Here is a 24,713-nt window from a genome sequence, read left to right as displayed (position 1 = left end):
GGGGTGGGGGCAGGTTGAGATTAATGTACTGGCTCATATAGTGGGAAAGTCTGGGGGGTGCAACTTCAGGCATGGCTGCATCCAGCCGCGGCTCAGAGATGGTAGGAATTCTTTGTCTTCATGCTCCGTCCCCAGGAGCTTTGGGTTTACATCACCTTTACAGCTTAGCAACCCCGAAGGCTAGACAAAATCTCATTAGGCTGGCTGAGATTTTATATCTCACCTCAATGTAATCACTATAACCCAGGACAAGGAATCCTCTGAATGGCCAGGTTTGAGGCCCATCCTTGGGGAAGAGGAGAGGGAGGGATTCAGCCCCTTCTAAAAACTACACTGACTGAGAAAAGAGTGGGTGTAGGAGTTTGAGCATCAGATCCTGTCACTGCCACCTAAAGAAGGTGGGATGGGTGTCTGCAGGTGAAAACCCAGGTCCCTAAGTGATTTCTGCTCTTCTCCCATCTTTGAGTAACTGCCAGAAATGATACTGAATTAAATGTTTCTGCCCACAGTACACATCCCAATGACTTGTGGGGTCATTCAAGGGAAGTGTAATTAACTGGGTAGCCTGCACAGTGTTTTTAGAGCCCTAGTACACCTTCTACTTCATATCTATGTAAAGGCCAACTATTTCCACTCCTTTAAAGATGGCTTCTATGCCATAATTTTTAGTGTAATAATTTTCTCCATAATTTTCATAACTTGCTGCTGAATATAAGCTGTAACTGTTGTCAGTTCCTTTTAAAGCACATTCAATAAGAACTTAGAAACAAGCATAATGAGGAACACGTGTCTAAATATAATCTTTCCTGCTAACAAAAGGGATACAGAGGATGGTACCGCCCCATGTTAAGAATACTAACAAGCCTGAGATCCTCCTGGAGGGCAGAGTGTGAAGTTCTCCGCTGGCTCCCTTCTCACACTGAATCATGCAGATAGAGAGTGGAGTGGTGTGAAAATATACATGTATAACTGAGTCACGCTGCTCTACAGAAGACATTAACACAACGTTGTAAAGCAGCTATACTTCAATAAAATTTTTTTAAAAAAGGAGGCAAGAAGGAGGCCACCTAGAGCCATATGGCCAGTGATTACCTGCCACTTACCAGCTGTGTCCCCTGGGGTGAGTTACTTCAGCTGTCTGTACCTCAGTTTCTTCATCTTTTTAATGGAGCAGAGAAATGATCTCATAGGGGTTTTTGTGCAACGTAAATGAGTTCATTCTAAACCATTCAGTACTAATTCTAAAACACCTAGAATAGTGCCTGGCACATAGTAGGAGCTGTTTTCAGCACCATCACCACAAGCATCACCGCCTTATCTCCCGATGCCACGGCATCTAATGAACAGTATTCCATTTATGTCATGGGGACTGGCTGATCCGGATCATAACACGGCAATTACAAGAGCCACACCAGACAGTTGCTTTCAATAGTTATGTCAGAAGAAATGAAAGAACCTGTCTATTATACTCATCCTCGACAACCACGTTTCACTTGAGAGTAAACCCTGTTCTTTATTACCTCCTATTGGGAAAGGAATGTTTCTTAGAGCAACAGATGTTACTCTGAGACATCCTGACACACACAAATCTCAGCTTATAAAACAAATACGTTAGAGGTTGACTGACCAATATACAAAAAGATCCCAGCCACAGTTGCTTTCAGGCAGTGGTTCCTAACTAAAGGTGCATCCCAGTATCATCTGTGGAATTCTGAAAAACACATGTGCCCAAGAACCCAGCCAGGGAGGCTCCAATTCGGTGCACATCTTAATCTCCAAAGAGCCACTTGGGGATTCCAACGTGTGCCCTCAACTAAGAACTCTGACTAGGAATCAGGGGCTTTCAACTCTGGGTGCATTTAAAAATTGCATGACAAGGCCCCCAGGGCCCCGGAATGAGGAAGTGAACAATCATGACCTTAAAGGTTCTCCGGGTGGTTCTTGGGAGCAATCGGGGCTGAGTGTTACTGCCTTAAATAATAAAACCTTCTGACAAATGCAAGACATGATTTATTTACATACACATTTTCAGAAGCATATCTACAGGTGATTCTTGATTACAAGGTAAAGGGAAGGTAAAGGGAAACAGAGTTCATGGATAATCCAATATCACAGTACAAACATGTCAACTCTTAATATCCATGGGGGAATTAAGTAGTTTACAAACTAATCATGACTAAGGCCCAGCAAGGAATGGGGATGGGCTTCCTTCTCTCAGCCTTACTCCCCAGCTCTGGCCTCCACACCTCTGGCCTCCACACCTCTGGCCTCCACACCGGCCTTCAAACCAGCACAGGTTCTTAGGAACATGGGGGTGGCAGGCCTAACCACCCTGGACCTCAACTGTACTTTAACTGTGGTTAATGTGCAAACGGATTCATCAGCAGCAGAATAATAAAGAGGCAACTATGCTTTGTATGGGTGAACTCTACTCCTGGTAAAAAAAAAAAACAAGACTCACGCTAAGTTAATTTTTATTCATTTTTCACCTTTTCTTGTCAAAGCAACTTTAACTGGGCAATGACAAGGCAGTTTTAAATCGGACAGTAAGTCATATATCATTGCTAAATTTAGGAATCCTAAATGTTTCAGATTTCTTGCATGCTTTCAGACAAAATCAATACTGCGGACAAACTCCATTTTGAAATTTATCCATGCAGATTTTGAGACGTGATAGACATCAACTAATAATTTTTTGTCACTTAATTCTAACATAAAGTGTTTAAATGCACTTCTGAAGTAAATGCTTCTCATGAGTCATGCCCAGTGTAACTAGACTCTTCCCTCTTAAAGCCTCTCTTTTGAGGAATTAGCCTTTTCTCTCTCTTCTATGATAAATGAGATATGGGATGAAATAAGTTAATACACCTCTTTCAGAATTTGTTTTCCCCTTTCCTCCAAGTTTTAATTTTAATTTAATTTAATTTAATACAAAATAAAAAAGTTGAAAAAGCTGTACATGGAATATTCATATACACTCAGCCTAGATTCAACAATTAACATTTGGCCATATTTGATTTTTTTTCTCTCACTCCATGCATACACTTCTGGCTGAACCATCTGAAAATAAATAGCTGACAGAGATTACTTCATTCCTGAAAAATTCAGCATGCATACCCCTGGAAGAGAGATATTCCCTGTACACCTTCAATACTATTATCACTGTTCGGAAGATGAACAATAATTTCCTAACAGTATAGCTTGTACATTTTCAAATGCCCCCCAACTGTCCCTAAAATGTCTTTATGATATTCATATCTTTTTTTGCAAGTCTCCGGTGAATTTATCATGGAGTCATGTGATGTGCTCATTAAACGTGCTCGTTCCATGAGAAATGCCTGTCAGACCACGGATTCTCTGTGGCCATTAAAGAAAGCAGCGTCCTGCTTCTGCAGTTATCAACTTAAGATTTATCTGTAAAGCTTTCAAGGTGTCCTAAGCTCTCCTTTCTTCTGACTGGCCTACAGAGGGTTTGTGATGTCCACAGAGGTATTTTTGAAATTGGAGCAGGAACAAACTATACAAAAGAACATCAGCTTTACCTCAGACGTTCTCTCTAGCCTTCATTTCTTTTCACGAATCCTTCATTCTGAGTAAATGTTGCCCCGCCATTCTACCTGAGTAAGTAGGTCTCGGCAGTAGCTGACAGGTAATGGTGTGAGAACACTCAGAAGCCTGTTTGTAACCTTGTAGCATCGCAAGCATTTATATTTTACTTTAAGGTGGATGTGCAGAAATTGCGAGGCTGTGTAACTATGGTGGTAAACGTGGCGGAGATGGCGGTGCAGGTGATGGTGGCAGTGGAGGTGAGGTCACGGTGATAATGGCGGTGGCGGCCTCCATTTCAGGCCCTTGCCCCCCAAACAAGTATATATTCAGAAATATAAACCATAATTAGGGTCAACTGACAATTTGCTACTCCATTACAATAATAGCAAAATGTTCAAGGAATCTCCGTTTACTTGCAAGTTTGTAAGTTTTGTGGGGTTCCCTTAGAGCACAGAGAATTTCACGTATTTCTACACTTTTAAGTGTTAGCAATATATCCACTCACATTTCATTTCAGTTGGGAACATAAAGAGATCAGGATTACCCAACTAGGATAATGACCACGGCCAACCAAGCAGAGAGTTCTTCAGAAAATCTCAGCCAATACCTGGGCAACACCTTACACCCAAGAACGTAGCTTCATCATTTGAGATAAGTGCTTTCTCTGGTGCTAACGCCCATTTAAACCACGGCAGGTACCTATAATCATTCTACAGAGGGTGTTTTTTGACCAAACACTGAAGAGTCACTGCAGTCAGCTCTGTAAGAACTGCTTGCTAAGAATGTTCCAGAGAGTATAAAGCATTAACATACGTATTGTAGGTCCTTATGAAGTACAACATACATCTGTGTGTCTGGAAGTCGGCATCTCCAGACAGATGGGAACCCTCAAGGTGTGACGACCCACAGCTTAACCTCTAACTTGGTGATGATAAGTGTTCATCACTTATTCATCTGCCCCAATTTACCTTCATTATGTGGGGAATCAATAAGTCCAGCATAATTTCACCATTTACGTTGTTTAAATATTACAGGCCACCTTCAAAATTAGTTTTATGGTCCAGTTTCATCCATCACCAGCTCCTGACTGTGCACATTTAACAGCAGGTATTGTGTGAATCTAGAATAATGACCCATCCTGAGCCCCTACGCAGCAGGACTCTGTTACTGAGTCTTCCCGTAACAAACCAGTATCTATTCAACCACAGTTAACGGAAAGAAGAAATTGCATAAACACCAAATGAACCTAGCAGAGGTTCTAGTAGAAAGCAAAATGCTGGCACGCCTTGGGAAGGCCCATCCCAGGCAGCTTTGAAGCTAAGGGACCAAAAACATGACCAATCTAATCTTTAACTTGCTAAAAACAATTTCAGCAAATTCCAACATGCATAAATAGTCTGTTGAGCAAAACCTAACCTTCATGTGGACAATGTCAGCAGCTTTAGCTACCAGTTATTATTACCTCTCTTTTATTTACTTATTTATTTTATTTATTTATTTTGGGCCTCGCTGCACAGCTTGTGGGATCTTAGTTCCCTGGCCAGGGGTTGAACCTGGGCCCTCAGCAGTGAGAGTGCGGAGTCCTAACCACTGGGCGCCCAGGGAATTCCCTTAACTGTCTCTTTTAAAAACTGCAAGATTTGGCCAAGAAATGAGAAAGGTATCCATGCCTTTCCTAGAACTTTTCTAAGTTCCTCTTTGTGGGATGAGATTGATATGCAGAAGAGAGGGATATTTCGATTTATGGTACAATTGATTTTTTCTTTAACTGGCAGTACAGGAAGACTTATGAAAGCAAAACCAAACATGCAGAAACAGAGTTTTTGTCATGCGACAAAGAACGTGATTCCATCATACAAATGAAAGTTTAACGACGGAAGAAGATTTGACAAAAGAACGCATACCTGCTCTTTGGACGGCACCAGGAGTTCTTCAATCGTCATGCTGTCCCGCGCGAAGGAGCTTCTGTTCAAGGTGTAAGACCTATCCGAACTGAAGGAGCGGAGGCTGTTGTAGTTACAGTTAACCATTCAAGAGTGGGAGATGACGATGAGATGGATAAAAGAACGTTAATGCATGCAACTTGAAGAACAGGCAAGATGGCCAAAAACATCAACCAAAGTCGTTCTTGAAAAGACATCATCAAAAATAAAATCCCTTATACTTTAGGAAATTTCTTAAGCTTAGACAACCTCACGATCAGGTTTCGTTTAAAATTAGGCGAGTTGGTGTTCAATCTTTGAGAAGGTGAAATGTGTGAAAACCTGGATACTTCGCTATGACGGTCAAACCAACGTGACTCCAGATGACTGCAGATAATTTGATAACTAGAGAGATTTTTCTTGGTTAAGACCTTCTTTTAGAGTCTCCTCCCTTTCTGGTCCATATTTGTCTATCTCGCACTACTGAATGGAATTATGGTGCTGTAAACGTATCCGTTAATAAGGCTTTGGGAACTAGATGTGGATTTAACCTATTGAGAGCTCTGGTTTATAGTGGCTTCCCATGAAAAACATGAAGAGGGAAGGAGGGTTATGAATACACCTTACATTATCTTCATTGCCATCTCTCTGGCCTGGAAAAATTCAAATTCCATGTATGGTTATCTTGTCTTTCCTTGCTGTATGCTTTTTTCTTTGCTTCTTCTCTACTCCTTTCTAGCCTCTCTCAGATCCTCTACACAGGCTTTGAACTTCCCCGAATGCAGGACTCCTGACGTCCTGAAGTACCACTCACCACCTTGACCTCTAAGCTAAATACCAAGAGGGCTTGGGGGATGGGCAAAACGGGTGAAGGTGGTCAAAACGTATAAACTTCCAGTTATAAAATGTGAATACCTCACATTTAGTTACTTGCTTATTTTCATTTTCTCAAATCACATTTTATTTTACGTGACTTCCAGTTGTAAGTCCTGAGGATTTAATGTACAGCATGCTGACCATCGTTTACAATACTGTTTTGTGTGTTTGAAAGTTGCTAAGAGAGATTTTTGTTTTGGCCGTGCCACGCAGCATGTGGGATCTTAGTTCCCCGACCAGGGATCGAACCCGTGGCCCCTGCAGTGGAAGTGCAGTCTCAACCATGGGACCGCCAGGGAATTCCCGAGAGTAAATCTTAAAAGTTCTCATCATAATAAAAAAAAAATGTGTAATTATGAATGGTGATGAATGTTAACTAGACTTATTGTGATGACAGTTTTGCAATATATATGTATATTGAATCATGTTATATACCTGAAACTAACATAATGTTATATGTCAATTATAGCTCAATTTAAAAAAAAAGAGACCAATAGAGTCAGGGACGCTGGTAACCCTGCATATATCCACAAAGCGCACACAGGCAGGCTGGAATGGCAGCTCATCTGAGCCTTGGCGGAACCCCCGTGATCCTTCAAGAACAAAGAGGATGGAGGCTGGTGAGCTGCTCCGAGGCCATCTTCCACTCGCCTCCCTACCAGGTAGGCTGTCGTGAGGTAGCTTTTCACTGCCTCCCATTTTGAAAGAGGTCTGAGGCTTCCTGCCATGCCCTCCTTGGAAGAGAGCGGTCTGGAATTGGCTCCTTAGCAATGGGGCAGCCCACAGCTAGCGTGGTAGACATACAGCCCCTTTGGTTTTGGTGTCATCCTTTCTGGTGTGGAAGACAAGGGCCACAGGAAGTTAGCCCCGCCTAGGAAGTAATCAACTGTCTGAATTTAAACGTGGCTGCTCGAATCTTCACCAGCCGAATCTGGCAGACTTTGGCCTGGCCGTGCCTTTGTCTGTGCTTGACAGGGGAAAGAGCAAAGGAGAGGTAACTAAGGAATGATTCTGCGCTTGCACAAAATGATTTCTTCCCCCACTGCCTACATTAAAGGCATATATGGATATATTTTAGAGACACCAAAGAGTATCCAAAAGAGGGGATTTTTATATCAAGATACAGAGGCCCCCAAATGACAGACATAATTCTAAGTGTCTACACAAATGGCTGGGTACATGCTTCTAGGATGAGAGCCTTACTTTCTCCAAAATAACCATCATTCTACAGAGTCATTATCTGATGTATTAAGCAAATACTTACTAAGTGACTATTATGAGAGGGACACAATATCAGAAAATGGATATAGAAGCAAAAAAAAAAAGAGCATTATCCCTGCACAGAGCTTACCCAGTAAGCCATGTGACTCTGACCTCTTGCACCGTTGGGCCTCCAGTGCCCAATCATATATGACCCATCACTCTTTTTTTTTTTCCTATTTTTGTTGCAAACTTTTGTTACTCCTGTTTCTAGCCCCATCCCTTCTCTCAGGTGCAATATAAGCTTCCTAAAAGCAGGAATTCTCTTTCTACTTTCTAACTCAACACCATCCAACAGAACTTTCTTTTCCAACAGAATGATGGACACGTACTCAACCTGCTCTGTCCAATACACTGAGCACCTGAAGTGCGGCTAGCGTGACAGAAGAGCTGCATTTAATTTTAATTCATTTTAATTTAGATAATCCTATGTGCCTGGCAGCTAGACCATTAGATAGTGCAACTTCTGCGTACTTATAGCAAGACTCCATTTTGCCCCCGTGATGTGATTTGAGAGGCACAGGAAGTTCCACACTCTGCATCAGATATTCATTTCTTCAAATTTTGGTTCCCGTGGCACATGGTAATATTGGTGGTACGTGAGAACAGTTGTTTTTATTGTATATGTGAACCACACAAGTTTTTTTTAAATGATGACACGTTCATTTTAACTTTAGTTTTTAAACATATCTAAGATGTGTTTTGTTTTTTTTTTAAAAACATCCTTTCTTTCTTTTAACTTACGTAGGAGTGCCAACGAAAGAACAGAGCCTAGAATTGGGAGCTACCAATGGAAAAGTCTAAAGATGTCCTCATTTTACATAATGTCACTTGACATAATTCCTACTCCTGACTAATTTACATTAGGCAGATGGAGCCGATTAACGGCATCGAGCTGCACTCTGAATCCTTAATATATTGAAGTATTGATACTTTCAGCTACTAAAATGAGAGATTATTTGCATGGGGGTCTGGAAGGCATTAAGTTGTTTTTCACTGAGGTCAACGATATTATTTGCAGCCATCAGTATACCCTAAGTGTTAAACAGGGGAAATGTTAGAAAAACACATGCTTCAGGTTTCTGAAGTTATACTGAAGTACCTAGCACAGCTTAGAACAGAACCCAGCAAACAGCCAGCCCTTCCGATCAAGACTTTTCCTTTAAACCCAGTGCAATTTCTCCAGTTACTTCATGCACTATACAACTTCGTTAAGAGAAGTAAATTCCTCACGTATTCAGTCAACTTTGCGTAAGTAAACATTACTTGTCATACATTTAGTTACTTGCTTATTTTCTCAAATCACAAAACCGATTTTCTAAAGCTGAGCAGAGAAATAAAAAAGAAAAAGCACATGGCAGCACAGCATAGCACAGCACGATGCTGGAGAAAATAAAGATGAGAAAATGCGCCAAGGAAGAGCAGAGGAACACTGTCAAGGTGCCGTATTTTCTTACCTGATCTTGGGACTATTTTTAAGTATTTTTAGAAAAAACAGAAGAAGTAGAAAGCAAAAAAATCAGACAGGGAAAAAAAGAAAAATAAATGTTATGGTTGAATGAGTTACACATTTAATGTATCCCTTTTTAAATGTTACACTCAGAATATTACACTTGGTAACAGTTTAACAGTACTTTAAGAAACATATCGGCTTTATAGATAATTCGCCTCTGAGCATAACATCAGTTGCAATGTAAAAAAATGAGTTACATATAATAGCAACAAATAAGAATGGTGCAATCCAAACTACAAGTATGGAAGCCTCAGAAATGTCTTGTGGAAAATTTATAAGAGACAATATACTGGTTTCAACTCTCACTGGAGGTCAGCTGCTACAAGTCCCTATATACAAATGATTGAGTCATGAAATGTAGCTTTTATATATTATCTGAGGAAGAGAATCAGCTAGTTATTGGATTACAAAAGCTCTTCAATCTCTAAATAGACTTTTCCCTTGAGGTCCCTTAAGAGTCTGCAATATTTTCAGTTGTAACTTGTTATCTGTGATTACCTGAAATAAGACATGTTTTTAAAAACTTATTTTCCCCTTCTCACTAATGACACCTGCTACAATGAGATTTTAAGGCCTTTTATAAATATATATATAAAGCCAAAATTCTAATAAGTTACATGAGGCTCCAAATTCTATTAAACAAAAAAAGATTAACTCAAAGAAAAACCAATTCAGTGTCTAACCTGGCCACATCAACGGACGGACGCTGAGAATAAACTCCCAGGTTTACTTTGAGGGAAGTGCTGTTTACTATTAGACAATGAAACTTTTAACAACAGGTCCTTAAACTGTAGGAAAATGTCCCCAGGGCACTAGCTTAGAAGGTTTAATTATTAGCTTAAAATAACTTGACTGTCAGCAAACAGGCTGTTAACCCAACCAGGGAAAAGAAGTCCCCAAATTCTGGACAATGTTCTGTTTCTTTCAACCCGTGTCAGGCTGGAGCCAAAGCTTTCCACATACAAAAGCTGTAGCTTCAGTTTTCAGAGCTGAATTTGCTACCATTCTACCTGTAACTTTTGGTTAAGTCACTGTTTCACTCTTAACATGTCCCTTCTAAACAAAGTAATGGCATACTTTTCAAAGAGATACTCAGTTGACAGACAATTCCAATAAACAATACATAATTTTTTCCCAAGAATGCTCTCTTTTAAGTCTCAATCATAAATTGTTCTTTCAGTCACGAGGAGAGAAGAGTGAACAATCAACACAATATTTCTTACTTATTGGAAAAGAGGATCTTTCTTTCACTATGGAACAAAACTTAGTTTTAAAACATGTGACCTAGATCGGTGCTCTCCGTTTTGCCAGTGAGCTCTTTTGCTATTATGCTTGAAGCACTACTGCCACGTGGGGAAAAAAAGAACAAACGATTAACACATTCAATTGCATAAAATTAAGGACTGAAAACCACAAAAGAAGACAGCAGAGCATGTGTACATTTCACCAAATTCACATCCTTATCCAAAGAGCAGACTTGGGGATAATGTGAAAAATGAAAATGATTTCGGTTTATGACACATCATGGTTGTTTTAAATTAACTGTGAGAAAAGAGCAACGATAAAATACCTGGCAGAGCGGGCCCCCAGACTAAAGCCCATGTAGCCCTCTGCGGGCAGAGAATCATCGCCCAATTCCTTAAGGTCTTGAGGCCCAAGATACTTGTCCGTGTCGCCTGTCATTGCATCTTCACCTGCGGATGCACAAAGCAAGCCCAAATCACAAGCTTCCCTTTTGAAAATGTGTCTGTTGGGGAGAAAACTTCCTCCGGTCATTGGCCAATCACCCATTTCTCTCATGTTCATTTCCCCTCATCCCCCCCGGATAATATTTGAAACTGCCATTAGAAGGAAAAAGTATAGGTAGAGGTTAGTTCATCATTTCAATAGTGAATTTATTGTGACCACCTAGAGGGGTGGGGTAGGGAGGGTGGGAGGGAGACGCAAGAGGGAGGCGATATAGGGATATAAGTATATGTATAGCTGATCCACTTTGTTATAAAGCAGAAAGTAACACACCATTGTAAAGCAATTATACTCCAATAAAGATGTTAAAAAAAAATAGTGAATTTAAGCAGCAGAAAGAGCTCCTGGCATTAGGTACCAATTTTAAACCATTTCTGTATCTCCTTCCTCCCTGCCTCAAGCCCCAGCTGACTAGAAAGGTTGATCTCTTCTGTCAGCTAGAGTTTTCCTGGCCCAACCATGATGAGGGCAGCTTGTCTGAATGGACCTGGATTGCAAAATAAGAGGCATCTCTTCATGACTGTTCTGCAAATTGTATGTGGGAAGGGAACCGACTTTATTTTAAATGTTCTTCTCACACCCAGGATTTCAATTTGGGGTTTATGTAAAAAACGAGCAAGTTATTTAATCTGAAACTACAACTGCTCAACTGGGGAACCTTGAAACACATCCATTTTGAACTGTTTCGAAATCTATCAAATTAACAACTCAGTCCAGCTGCCCCAGTGCTTGAACCCTGCTTGGAAAGCAGCTCTACCTTCAATAGAGATCAAATGGGGGCTTCAGTAGTTGTAAAGAAGGATGAAATAAATTGCTCTTGAACCACCTATACAAAGAGTTAATTGCCTAAAATACTTTTACTAGCTACACACCTACAACATGACCTCACACGGGAATAAACCACATTCCAGGGGTGACGGGGCAGGTTTTCCAGATGCCTTTTGCCCTCTGGGACATTTCCCATCCTTCTCAAAATGCAGCACGGGCTGTGAAAAAGTTCCTTTCACAAACAGGCAAACCCTATCTCCTTTTTCTGACTCTTGTTCTACTGGATACAAGCTTGGCTGGCCGAGCCAGATTTCAAAGGAGTACATGTCATGTTTTCTCAAAGGTAAGCGATTTCACCCACTCCAGCTCTATTTTCCAGTCCTTCATTCAGCACTGTTTATAATTTCCATTCATTTAAACTCGGGAAACCACAAGAGCTCAGCTTTTAAGCTACCAATCCAGTCTAAAAATCCAATAGCAACTACTGTTTTCGCCAGTGTAAAAACCAAACAGATCAACTTTCCATAGCTACCCGGCTACCCGGTCCCAAGAGATTATTTTCAGTAACTATTTACAGCTGGGCTACCTGCACACTCACTACATAGGAAACAAAAACAGCACACACCAAGTACGACTTAAAGAAAGATCTTACTCTGTGGCAAAGCCATTTCCACCGGGCTGGGCTGATCAAATGTTTTCCTGATGTTTCCAGGAATCCCTGAAGCAGTGATTTAGGCTCTACCTCCAAATCAGCCCAAACCAGTCCCTGGGTTGGAGCCACTGTCTTCACCACTTCCTCCAAGTTCCTCTCAGCATCTTCGTCTCCTCGCCAGCAACTGAAGAATTACACATCTTTTCCTGCCCATCAGTGTTCAAAGATTTTCAATATTTTAGATGAAAAAAAAAAAAAACACCAAACCCCAAATCTGGCTACATTGCATTGAGATCAAGATCCTTTTTGATCACTCCGCAGACATCCTTTTAAAACTCCTTCTGATTGGATTAAAAACTGCTCTGGCAAGCCTCTAGCAGGATCGAATGGTGACATAAATGCAAGCCCCTGAGTTATTTGTATGTTAATATGAGGACTGCTCCAGTGTAGACTTTCGGTAATTTGATACCGATGCCCGGTGCCTAACCGGGTAGCCGAGGCAGCCTGAAATCTAGGGAGGGCCGGCGAGTGAGCCACTGCATTTAATTAGGAGGCGACTCTTCTCCAACCTGAAGGAAGAAACGGCCAACCCAGGTAGGGAGGAAAAACAGGAGAAGAAAACAAAGAAGCGGCGCAGGCAGGGCGTGGCAGAGAGCTCCAGGCAAATTTTAACTTTGTTCTCAGCTGGGAGCCTGGGTTATTTATGGTCCCTGTCAGGTGGAGGGAGGGGAAAAAAAAAGAGAGAGGGAGGGAGGGAGGGAGGGAGGGAGGGAGGGAGGGCGGACCTGCCCTCGGGTTGAGGTTGGGAAACTGTGGGGCAGAGGGAAGCGGCCGGGATCCTCAGAACTCTCCCAGAAGCCCTGGAGAACGAGCCCATCACCGCTGCTTTTGATCCAGAGCTGCGGGAAAGGAGAAGGGAGACAAGCCGGGAAAACGGAGTGGATATTGTCTTAACTTCAGCACAAGCTCTTTCAACTCTCTGATCCGCTTAAAGTCACTAACTGGTCCTCCCTCCTTGAGGGGTCCCTGGCGAGGGGGAGAGGAGGAGGAACCGGGGTTGGCTGGGGAGGTCTCGGCTGCGAGGGGCTGCAGGCGGCCAAGGAGGCGCTTCTGTCACTGCGCTGTTCCGCTGCTTCCCTCTCTCTGGGGCTCCTGGCCTCCCTTCCCAGCTGTTCCACCCTGTTTTTGTTGGCAGTGGAGGGAAAAGCTAGCCGGACTTCTGCATCCTCCATCTGGGTACACAGGAGAGGCAATTTCAATTGCTTTTTCTCAGAAGAGCTGGAGCGTCGGCCTAGAAAGGGTCAAGGGTTTGGACATGATCTTGAAGGAAGTGGCCTGCAGCACTTTTGCATATATTGCATCTATCTCTTCGACCGTTACCTAAATATACAGAAATGTGAATCTGTAGAACTGAGGAGGTGGGGTACAGATTTGTGGTTCCTGGATCAATGCATAAATAATGACTCATCTAATATTCAGACGATACGACACCTGGTGCTTTAATTTGATCCGCCCGGCTATAATCGACACTGAAAATACCCAGAAAGTGAAGGGAAGCCATTTATACTGCCTGGTACATATGGAAAAATATTCCCCCCAATAATAATATAAACAAAAAGAATCATTTCCAACTCTTTAAAGAATGGAAGGGGAAGTCATGGGTAACATGGAGAAAATGTCTGGAGGTCAATCTGTTTTCCACAAGTGTGCACTTAAAATCCAAACTCCTGGGACTTCCCTGGCGTCCAGTGGTTAAGACTCCGCACTTCCACTGCAGGGGGCACGGGTTTGATCCCTGGTCGGGGAACTAAGATCCCGCATGCCACATGGTACGGCCAAAGAAAAGAAAAGAAAAGAAAAATCCGGGCTTCCCTGGTGGCGCAGTGGTTGAGAATCTGCCTGCTAATGCAGGGGACACCGGTTTGAGCCCTGGTCTGGGAGGATCCCACATGCCACGGAGCAACTAGGCCCGTGAGCCACAACTACTGAGCCTGCGCGTCTGGAGCCTGTGCTCCGCAACAAGAGAGGCCGCGACAGTGAGAGGCCCGCGCACAGCGATGAAGAGTGGCCCCCGCTTGCCACAACTAGAGAAAGCCCTCGCACAGAAACGAAGACCCAACACAGCCAAAATAAATAAATTAATTAATAAACTCCTACCCCCAACATCTAAAAAAAAAAACCAAAAAAAACCACAGATGCGATGCCTCAATCATATATATGAATGAAAAAAAAGAAAAGAAAAGAAAAATCCAAACTACTTAGCAAAGCCTGATTCAACGGTGCTCACTCATTCAAGCTTCCTAACAAGACCTGCAAAGAAAGGTTCCTTCCTCATGACTTCTTGGCCAGCTTCTCTCCGGCCACTCCTACACACCCATCCTGCCCTTCTGTTACATATAATTCTTTCAGTCCCTAGAATTCCTGAAACTCTTTAGACTTTGAACCACTACATAGGGTGTACTCCCTTGATGGAATCTTTACCCCTCTTCTTCTCCTGAGTAGTTTCTCCAATCCTGGACTCTTTCTAGAACACCTCCCATCCTCCACTCACCATCCTAAGTTCAGTGTCCCTCATGTGGGCTTCCCTTATCAGAGTGTATTGGTGGGAAAAACACCTGCTTGGTCCCTCCCATGGAAGAGTGAGATGAGAACCCCAAAACCAGAACCCAGCTTTTCCTGGACCTGCCATATTGTAAGTGCCCCATCAGTATCTTTGGAATTCATGATTGCTTTTATTAAAGAGGTTGGTGGTTTCACTTTTTTTCCCATCTACATGCCACAGCAACTTCGTATTCATTTGGCATGCCAAGACTTGACGACTGGTATACAGTAAAATTTCAATAAAATTAAGTTTCTATTCTTTCTCTACATATCCTGCCTTCTTAGACTTCAGAAATGGTCTCTATGAAACCAAAAGAAGCCCAGAGTTGGGATGGGGTTGGGAGGTGTTAATACATTTGGCCAAAGATTAAAGTAGTCTTATGACTATTAAGTAATAGTAATTAAGTAATTATGCATTTACCATTTTAGAATGATGAAAACATTTCTTACAAGGCACGGAATTTAGAGGTAAAGGCAATGGTCTTATTTTAATGCAATTTTGCATAGTAGGCGGTGCCTGGATTCAACTTAAAGCTTCATCATTTACTGATTAGGTGAACTCTGGGATACTGTTTACTCTGAGTCATAGTTTCAACCTCTACCAAACTGGGATAACAACTCTGCCTCTATCCTAAGACCTCTTGGGGGGATTAAATGAAATAATGCACAAAGAAAGGGTTTAGTCAGCACTAACTGTTAGTATTCAGTAACACAGCTTTCTTTAGTGTTCAAACATCTGAATGCATGAACTCACATAGTTAGCATTTAAAATGCTACTATTGATACTGCTTGGGGCAAAATCTAACCATAGCACCAAGCCTCCCTGCTCTGCATTGCCTAACGCAGGGCCAGGTTCATCATAGATACTCGACAAATACCTGTTGATTGAATGAATGGAGGAACAATATTAATACAACTAACTCTCATTTCAATAAACAAAATATTCTATAATTATCGTATAGTACGACACACTAATATACCAAAGATTAGAAAGGAATGAGATGAACTCTATTGAGTATCTTGTTAACTGCCTCTAATCCATTCTATAATCCCCAAATATTTTGATTAGTAACAGCTTCTGACCAACAGGTACAAATAATTATATTTGTAATATAACAAAAGTAATATTTCTATGAATGAACAACACTCATACAATATCAGATATATTTAGTTACAATATATGTATTACCAGAACCCACAAATCTTCACTTACTAAATACTCGTGTGGCTTTGTGTTTCCTAGAAGCGTTTGGTGCAGTGGCATAACCGTTGTGTTGAAGATAAATCTATTTTCTAGCAAAGAAGGTGTGGTAGCTAGTGTTTAAAAATGCCCTCTCTACCCCATCCAGTGAACCAACTCTCCTTGTATCCATGCCTGTGTACTGCCCTTGTTTACATCTCAACTGGCTCAATCTTTGAACACTAAAATGCAGGGGAAGTGATGTCACGTGACTTTGGACTTTGAGTTCAAGGATACCTTGCAGTTTCTGCCTGAGTCTCTTTGGAGTACTTGTTCCAAAGGGGAAGTGAATCCGAAGGCAAGAAATTTGACGACCATGAGGCCACCTCGTGTAAAGGTGGAAAGAAAGTCAAGGTAGCCATGTGGAGAGAGATGCCAGTCAGCTCTCAGCTGTTCCAGCCATCCCGGCCGAGGTGACAGACCCTCGAACGATGACGTCACATTGAACGTCTGGCCATGTGACTCCCACCTTAGCTACCGTCTGACTGCAAACTCCTGAAGGCCGTCTAGAGCCCAGTTGAGCCCTGTTAACTCACACAACCACGGGAGACGATGCTAATAAATTAAACCACTGAGCTCAGAAGTAATAAGTAGTGGGAACAGAGGGGAATGAAAAATAACAAGGTCCAAAGGTAAGGCAAAGTGGTCACAGACAGGTGCCTAATGCACCCCTAATCAATTAGAGTGAGCTCTGCAGTGCGTTCTACGATTAGTGTAGACAAAGTCTGGGGGAAGCACAGGGGTGAGTGCCACCAGAGGAGGCCTCGCCTATACGGAAGGGACTTTACACCTTTCAAAATCATGAGCACTGATGTTTTTACTAATCCATTTCTGACAGTAAAATACCAGAGGCTGGAAAATGTTTAAAGAAAAACCCAGCGCTGCCCTGGTGGCGCAGTGGTTGGGAGTCCGCCTGCCGATGCGGGGGACGCGGGTTCGTGCCCCGGTCCGGGAGGATCCCACATGCCGCGGAGCGGCTGGGCCCGTGAGCCATGGCCGCTGAGCCTGCGCGTCCGGAGCCTGTGCTCCGCAACGGGAGAGGCCACAACAGTGAGAGGCCCGCGTACCGCAAAAAAAAAAAAAAGAGAAAAACCCGAACACCCCAAATCTACCTTGATCTCACCATTCCCCAAATAATAAAAGCTGTTCAGAGGCATTTCACTTCAATTTCGCAGCTACCCCTTCCTCCCAGTCCTATGATGACTAGGTTCAGAGAACAGGTTTCCTGTACTACAGTCAATCCTCCAAACATTCATACACTCTGTCTACGAGGAAATAATACCAAATAGAATCAGGGACAAAGGAGAGAAAGAGAATATATTAAATGGTTATCAGGACTGTGGTTGGTCACGTAGCTGTGCCTCATTCCCTTTTAGAATTCAACTCACTGGTCCAGAATCAGTACATGGGGGAATATACCTAACCCAACTTCCTTGCAATCTTTCATTATACCCGCTAATGATTTTTCATGGTGAATAAATGAAACAGTTCTTGTCTTATTATTTAAGTGTTTTCATGCCCTAGGAGTTCTTTTCTTCTCTTTCTTTTTTTTTTTTTTTTGCATGTAATTTTCTTCTATTCTTTTCCATCTTAAAACCACTACCGAGGAATACTTTTGTTGCTTTTCCAGCGGTTGAAAGTTGATTTCCCATCTGGCTGGAGACTAGAATCACAAAGAATATTCCTTAACGTAACTATATCAAATTATATTGTCAGAAACTTTGCTCAGAAGTGTTTAATCCCTCTGATGCAAAATGCAGAATCTCCCCAAGGAATGTACTTTGTAACATTATGAAGCTGAAAATAATGGTGCAAAACACCTCCAAATGAAATGATAGTAGAAAATCTCCAAATTACATGGGATTTTTTAAAAAGCTAGATTAAAAAGAATAGAGGAACACAGTCTCTATACTCTAGTGATTGATTAGGAGTTGATTACTTCATAGAACTCAGTAAATAGCCTAACTGAGAAGCAGTTAATGATCAGAATTGAGAAGACAAATTTACTGTGCTTGTTCTGAAAAAAGTGTGTTTTTTGATCATCACATAGCAAAGAGAGGAAATGTAAGCTACTGGGAAAATAAATCCTTCAGCCATTTCTAGTCTACGTTATAGAATAGTAGAATGAGATCACATCATTATAATCAACATCTATATTTATTGAGCATTTACTATGTTCTAGGCACTGTTTGGTGCTTTATAAGTATTATCTCAAGTAATTCTCACAACCACCTTATAGAATAGAATTGTTATCTCCATTTCAAGATAAAGAAAACCCCGTTCACAGTGGTAGAATAAACAGCTAAGATTACTTAGAACATGGGGAAAATTGGATTCAAAATTAGTTGGTTTGACTACAGAGCCCTACTTTTAACTACTGCCAAACTCTACGCTATTGAACAAATACAATAAGAAATCAGTAACCAAAACATCAGCTCCATGGAGGCAGGGGTTTTTGTCTTCTCCTTCCATATCCAGTGCCCAGAAGAATGCCTGGCACATATTAGGTGCTCAATAAATGTGTGAGATGAAAGGTCAGTGATTGCTGTTGGAGAAAGGAACTCTATTACTGGAGCAAGGAGGAGGGAGACTTACTTTTCACCGTAAACTCTTGTACCTTGGGAATTTTATACCATGTGCGTCTATCACCTATTCAAAAAATGAATAAAATTAACAAAATAAAACAAAATACAGGGACTGCGGATAAGTCATCTGTGTGTTCCATACACCAGAAAAGGTATTTTGACAAATGTCAGTCTGCCAGGTAGACATTAAGATGTGTATGTGCACCAGCAAGTATCCGGCAAAGAGGAAACGATACGTACGACATTTGACCTTACTTGTCTCTTTAAGACAAGTCTTAAAGAGACTCTCTTTAAGATGGAAGAGAAGAAATGAAATGAAACAAGGCAGGAAGAAGGGGAGGCACGATATTAATGTGGTACTTCTGGTAGCTTCCCAGGGTTCTAAGGCAGTGGTTCCCAACCTGGAGGATGCATTAGAATCACCTGAAAACTCGCATTTCTGACAAGTTCCCAAGTGAATCCGATGTTGCTGGTCCAGGGACCACACTTTGAGAACCACGGGTCTCAAAGGTCCCTACAAATGACAGTGATCTAATGGCAGTACTGATTCTATAGCATTCAGTGTCTGTTTTCCTAGTGGCTATTACGAGTACCAGCTCAGCAAGTGAATTCAAGGAATGAGTGCAGTGTTTCTCAAATTTCAAGGGGTGTATTTTATCAGCTGGACACCTTGTGAAAATGCAGATGCTGATTCCATAGGTCTAGGGTAGGCCCTGAGATTCTGCATGGGTAACAAGTCCCCAGGTGACCTGCTCTACTGTGTAACCACTTTGAGACGGTAGACAGTGGAGCGCTGGGCTAGGACCTATGTTAGGAGTAAAGCCAACTACTGCCTTTGAGGCATTTAGCCTGTAGTAAAGAAGCTGACACCAGGACACAAACCATGATACAAATACTGTATTCCTAATGCTGCTGGTTCCTACTGAGATCATGCCTTGTATGTGCTACACGCTGTGCTTGCTAACTGAGCACTTTACATGCACGTCTCGCTTAATCTGCAACCCTGGGAAGCAGGTACTAGTATTTCCAGTTTATAGATGAAGAAACAGATTCAGAGTTATTTGTCAAAACTCACACATCTAGTTAGCGGAGGAGCCTGGATTAGAACCCATGCAGTCGGGTTGCAGAGACCAGGCGCTTCCCCACCTCGCCACCAGGACAGAAGGTGTGTGCATGGTTACAAAGTATTACACGAGCACAAAGGAAGAGGGCAGCACATGGGACTGTAGACGTGGCGGATGCTGAACGGAGAGTGTGTGAGTCCAGGCAGGGAGAGAGGGGTGGAAACGGGAAGTTGGCCATCCCAGGCCACAGGATGCAGCCCAGAGGGACAGAACGGGAATGCTGGAGACCAGCGAGCAGCCGGCTTTACTGAAGTTACAGGCAACTGACTTGTAGGAAATGGGCTGGTTGGGTTGGATTTTTAGGGCCCTTGAAATTGGATTATAGACTAACCATTGCCATCCGAGTGACAAGCACCCCCCCATGAGTGGGGGGGGCAATGCAATGACTTTGTCGACCCACATTGCTTTCGTTTTTGTTTTAACTGAAGACTTAAACACTCAAAGTGCTCTCTCTTCCTCTTGTGCTGTCCTGGCCTAATTCTAATCCTAGAGCAGGAAACAGGATACATAGACAGTCGTATCCATCTGATTAAGGAAAAGGAAGGACAGCCATTTTTTGAGCATCTACTGTACGCTGGTCACTGTTCTAGGTGCTTTATGTGTATATTATTTCTTTTCATCATCTCAGCAACTCCATGGTATTATTAACCCGTTTAGAGACAAATAAAGGCAAATAAGACTCAGCCTATTTTATTTTTTTTGGAAGGTTCAAATAAGGAACATAAAAATCCGGACAATTTTGAAGAGGAAATCTTTTCCATAAATTCAAAACTTTATGTCTAGCTCCCCTAATGTTTAGACAGTAAGTTTTCATCATGAAGAGTCCAAATGACTCTATTTGCTCATGTCTTTTCCCTCAATCTTCCGATATCTGCATTGTCAGAAGAGCAAGGAAGCAAGAGTGAGAGGGAGGGCCTTCCCTGGTGGCACAGTGGTTGGGAGTCCGCCTGCCGATGCAGGGGACACGGGTTCGTGCCCGGGCCCGGGGAGATCCCACGTGCCGCGGAGCGGCTGGGCCCGTGAGCCATGGCCGCTGAGCCTGTGCGTCCGGAGCCTGTGCTCCGCAACGGGAGAGGCCACAACAGTGAAAGGCCCGCGTACCGCGAAAAACAAACAAACAAAAAGAGTAAGAGGGAAGAGGAATATGATCGTATGAGGATGCTGACCCATTCAAACTTTAGTTCCTTCTTTTCTTTTCTTTCCTTTTTTTTTGGTTGCACCGCGTGGCTTGTGAGATCTTAGTTCCTGGACCAGGGACCGAACCCATGCCCCCTGCAGTGGAAGCACAGAGTCTTAACTACTGGACCGCCAGGGAATTCCCAAACTTTAGTTCTAAAAGTCTAATTCTAACCTAGAGTCACACAATAAATAAGGGAAAAGTTACTTAGATTCCAGGTGCTCATGCATTTCACTTTTCGTTTTGCAGTTTGCAAGGACTCCTGTGCACATTCTGAGAGGCTGACAAAAGGAAGGAGATGGCGTGTCGACAGTGGAGGGGCTATGCCACCCACTTCCCGAGGTCCCCGTGTGTGGCACAGGCACTTCTGGGTCAGGCTGGAGGACCAGTGGGTGCTTGGGACTCCATTATCTTCTGGGATGGAAGGAGGCTCAGGGCGAGGCTGCCCAAGCCCAAGGTAGAGAATGCAGTGAGCTCTCTCTCCTGCCCCCTCCCCTCCCCAGCTGCCTCCTCCGTCAGGAAGGAGCAGATGCTGGGTCTTTTGCTTCAACCTTTTGTTTTCCAGCATCTTCTGGCAGCAGTGGTTGTCCTTTCAAAACAGAAAGTAAGTTCTAGAATATACTGTTTTCTTGCTTTCCTTCTCAAAAGATGTGAGAGCAATGGGGTAAGTTGAGACGATGGTTAGATGAGCAATGGGTGACATAGGTGGTCTTAAGAAGTGCGTGTCGGGCTTCCCTGGTGGCGCAGTGGTTAAGAATCCGCCTGCCGATGCAGGGGACACGGGTTCGAGCCCTGGTCCGGGAAGATCCCACATGCCGCGGAGCAACGAAGCCCGTACACCACAACTACTGAGCCTGCGCACCACAACTACTGAGCCCACGGGCACAACTACTGGAGCCTGGGCTCTGCAACAAGAGAGGCCACCGCAATGAGAAGCCTGCACACCGCAACAAAGAGTAGCCCCTGCTCGCAGCAACTAGAGAGAGCTCATGCGCAGCAATGAAGACCCAAAATGCACCCCCCCAAAAAAAGAAGTGCGTATCATTCTAAGGGATTCGTGTATCTCTCACGGGAGGGCCACCCACTGTCTTCTTTCTTTATTTCCCTAACTCCAGGTGCCGGTAAGATCCTGGCTTCATAGATGGTCAAAAAGGAATCAGACTAAAATGGCAAAGTTTGCACATCTCTTAAGCAACGACAAGAACAAGTAGCCGTTATCCCACAGAACAAATGACTCTTTTCTGCTCAGGATGATTTTTTTTTTTTTAAGAGTACAAAGTCAATTTGACTCTTTCCTCTTAAACATTATTCTGTTCTTTGTGGCTAGATGTACCTCTTTCTAAAAACTGTATTGCAGTTTACTATTCCTTAATCCAGGCTAGATACAGTTTCTAAAGTAAGCACACATGACTCAGTGTTGGAACCTTTCCAGATGTAGCAATGAAAAACGTCCCCTGTGATCTTGGTTGGGTTAATAAACAAACCCATCCCAGAAAGGAAAAAGAATTCTGTGTCTTTCCTGTAAAGAGCCAGAAAAAGACAGTGTTGGGACAGACACTGTAATTTTTTCCTATTTTTATCAGTACTCCTTAACCCTAATCCAGAAATTACCCTCAGTCACCTAAGTAAGATTAGATGTTATACTGACTTGGTCAAACAGACACCGAAGAAGAGAGATGGAATGCAGGTGGAAAAGTTACTTGCACTGTTCTCATTACCTAAAACCTATGCCCCTTTTAAAGAAGACTAGAAAATGAATAAATTACCAGCCACAAACTAGCCCTGTGAAATCAGGCACTAAAAGGGTTCTTATGTACAGAGAAATTCGGTTGCTACATTCAGAGTGGCCGTGTCATGCCCTTTGGTTCCTTCTGTTCAGTCTTTCTCAGCTATTCGTCTAGACTCAACCCCACATCCAGAGCTCACTGGTCTTGGCTCTTCATTACCTGGGTGTATGAGGACCGTGTGTGCAAAACAGGAAGACGCTCACTGCCCCCAGGTATAAAGCAGTGCCCGCATCATGTGCCTGTTGTGCGCAAGGATCTGGCCTCTTCCTTCTCTTACACCCAAAGTGCTTTTTTTAAAAAAATATTTTTATTTATTTATTTATTTTGGGGGGGGCTGCATTCGGTCTTTGTTGCCGCACGCGGGCTTTCTCTAGTTGCGGCGAGCGGGGGCTACTCTTCATTGCGGTGCGCAGGCTTCTCATTGCGGTGGCTTCTCTTGTTGCAGAGCACAGGCTCTAGGCACATGGGCTTCAGTAGTTGTGACACGTGGGCTCAGTAGTTGAAGCTCGTGGGCTCTAGAGCGCAGGCTCAGTAGTTGTGGTGCACGGGCTTAGTTGCTCCGTGGCATGTCGGATCTTCCTGGACCAGGGCTCGAACCTGCGTCCCCTGCACTGGCAGGCGGATTCTTAACCACTGCGCCACCAGGGAAGCCCCACCCAAACTGCTTTTCACCATGCAGGGCAACAAGCACCTGTTATTGGTTTGTTCTCTGTCTCCTACGTCTACCTACAGGGTGTGCACATACAAGGTAAAGACAGGCCAGGCCTGTTGTCAACTCTCATCCTCAGTGCGCTTCTGGCCCAGGTGCTCGGACCACCCCTTCCCACGTGTTCACATCTTCCCTTGGTTCTCTAACCCCTCCTGTTCCAGACCCTCTGCCCACCATCCTGCCTGCCCCCGGCCAATCATTTTCGGTGCTGATGTTCCGTGGTGTCACCCTCCACTCTCTTCTTTCTCTGTAGTAGGAATCCCAGTGTCGGGGGCGGGGGTACGGGTGGCCAGGTGAGATCCCACTTCCCCATGAAGCAGGTCAAACGTTCTGGGTAGATGGGCAGGGACTAAAAGAACTGGGGGTGTGGGGGAAATTTTATTCAAAATTACAACTTGTTGGGCTTCGCCGGTGGCGCAGTGGTTGAGAATCCACCTGCCGATGCAGGGGACATGGGTTTGAGCCCGGGTCCGGGAAAGTCCCACATGCCGCGGACCAACGAAGCCCGTGCACCACAACTACTGAGCCCGTGTGTCACAGCTACTGTAGCCCACGTGTCTCAGAGCCCGTGCTCCACAAGAGAAGCCACCACAATGAGAAGCCCGCATGCCGCAACTAGAGAAAAGCCCGCGCGCAGCAACGAAGACCCAATGCAGCCAAAAATAAATAAATTTATTAAAAAAACAAAATTACAACCTGTTTTGGGCAAATGAAGAAACCACCTATTGACCTTAGTCAATAAACATGCTAATTCCCTGACAGCTCTTCAACAATTCCTGTTCCCCCTCGTGCCACAGGCTGCTACAGCTGCTCATCTGTCACAGCTTCTTGAGGAGAAAAAATACACTACATGAGAGCTACTTATTCTGGGTCTGAATCCACGAAGTCCTGGACGTGGCAGATGCTGAGGTCAGCAGGGATTCCCAAATGGCCTGTGCTCATCTGACTGGACCTTCCCAGGCAAGTTTCTCCCAGGGCGTCTGCTGGAACTCACTCGTCTGGTTTCTCTCTCCATTGTTCACCACTCTCTCTCCATATCCTCTGGCACTCCTCTTCCTCTTTTTTTTTTTTTTTTTTTTTTTTTTTTTTTTGCGGTACGCGGGCCTCTCACTGCTGTGGCCTCTCCCGCTGCGGAGCACAGGCTCCGGACGCGCAGGCTCAGCGGCCATGGCTCACGGGCCCAGCCGCTCCGCGGCACGTGGGA

At 43.5% G+C, this 24,713-nt stretch overlaps 1 protein-coding gene across 1 annotated transcript in view; it reads right to left on the bottom strand.

Annotated features, from left to right (window-relative positions):
- Positions 1–24,713, bottom strand: part of ANK3 (ankyrin 3) — a 333,291-nt gene that overhangs the window by 93,105 nt on the left and 215,473 nt on the right. Inside the window, exons 24-25 of the mRNA XM_082855185.1 lie at positions 10,691–10,814; positions 5,454–5,556 (exon numbers count right to left, since the gene is read on the bottom strand). Of these exons, the coding sequence (XP_082711311.1) occupies positions 5,454–5,556; positions 10,691–10,814 (227 nt within the window). The remainder of the gene's footprint in view (positions 1–5,453; positions 5,557–10,690; positions 10,815–24,713) is intronic.

The sequence above is a fragment of the Leucopleurus acutus genome (genome assembly GCF_964270905.1).
Source record: "Leucopleurus acutus genome assembly, chromosome: 14".
Classification (NCBI taxonomy): Eukaryota; Metazoa; Chordata; class Mammalia; order Artiodactyla; family Delphinidae; genus Leucopleurus; species Leucopleurus acutus.
Note: the sequence above shows the minus strand (reverse complement) of the source record. Positions and strands in the feature narration are given on the sequence as shown.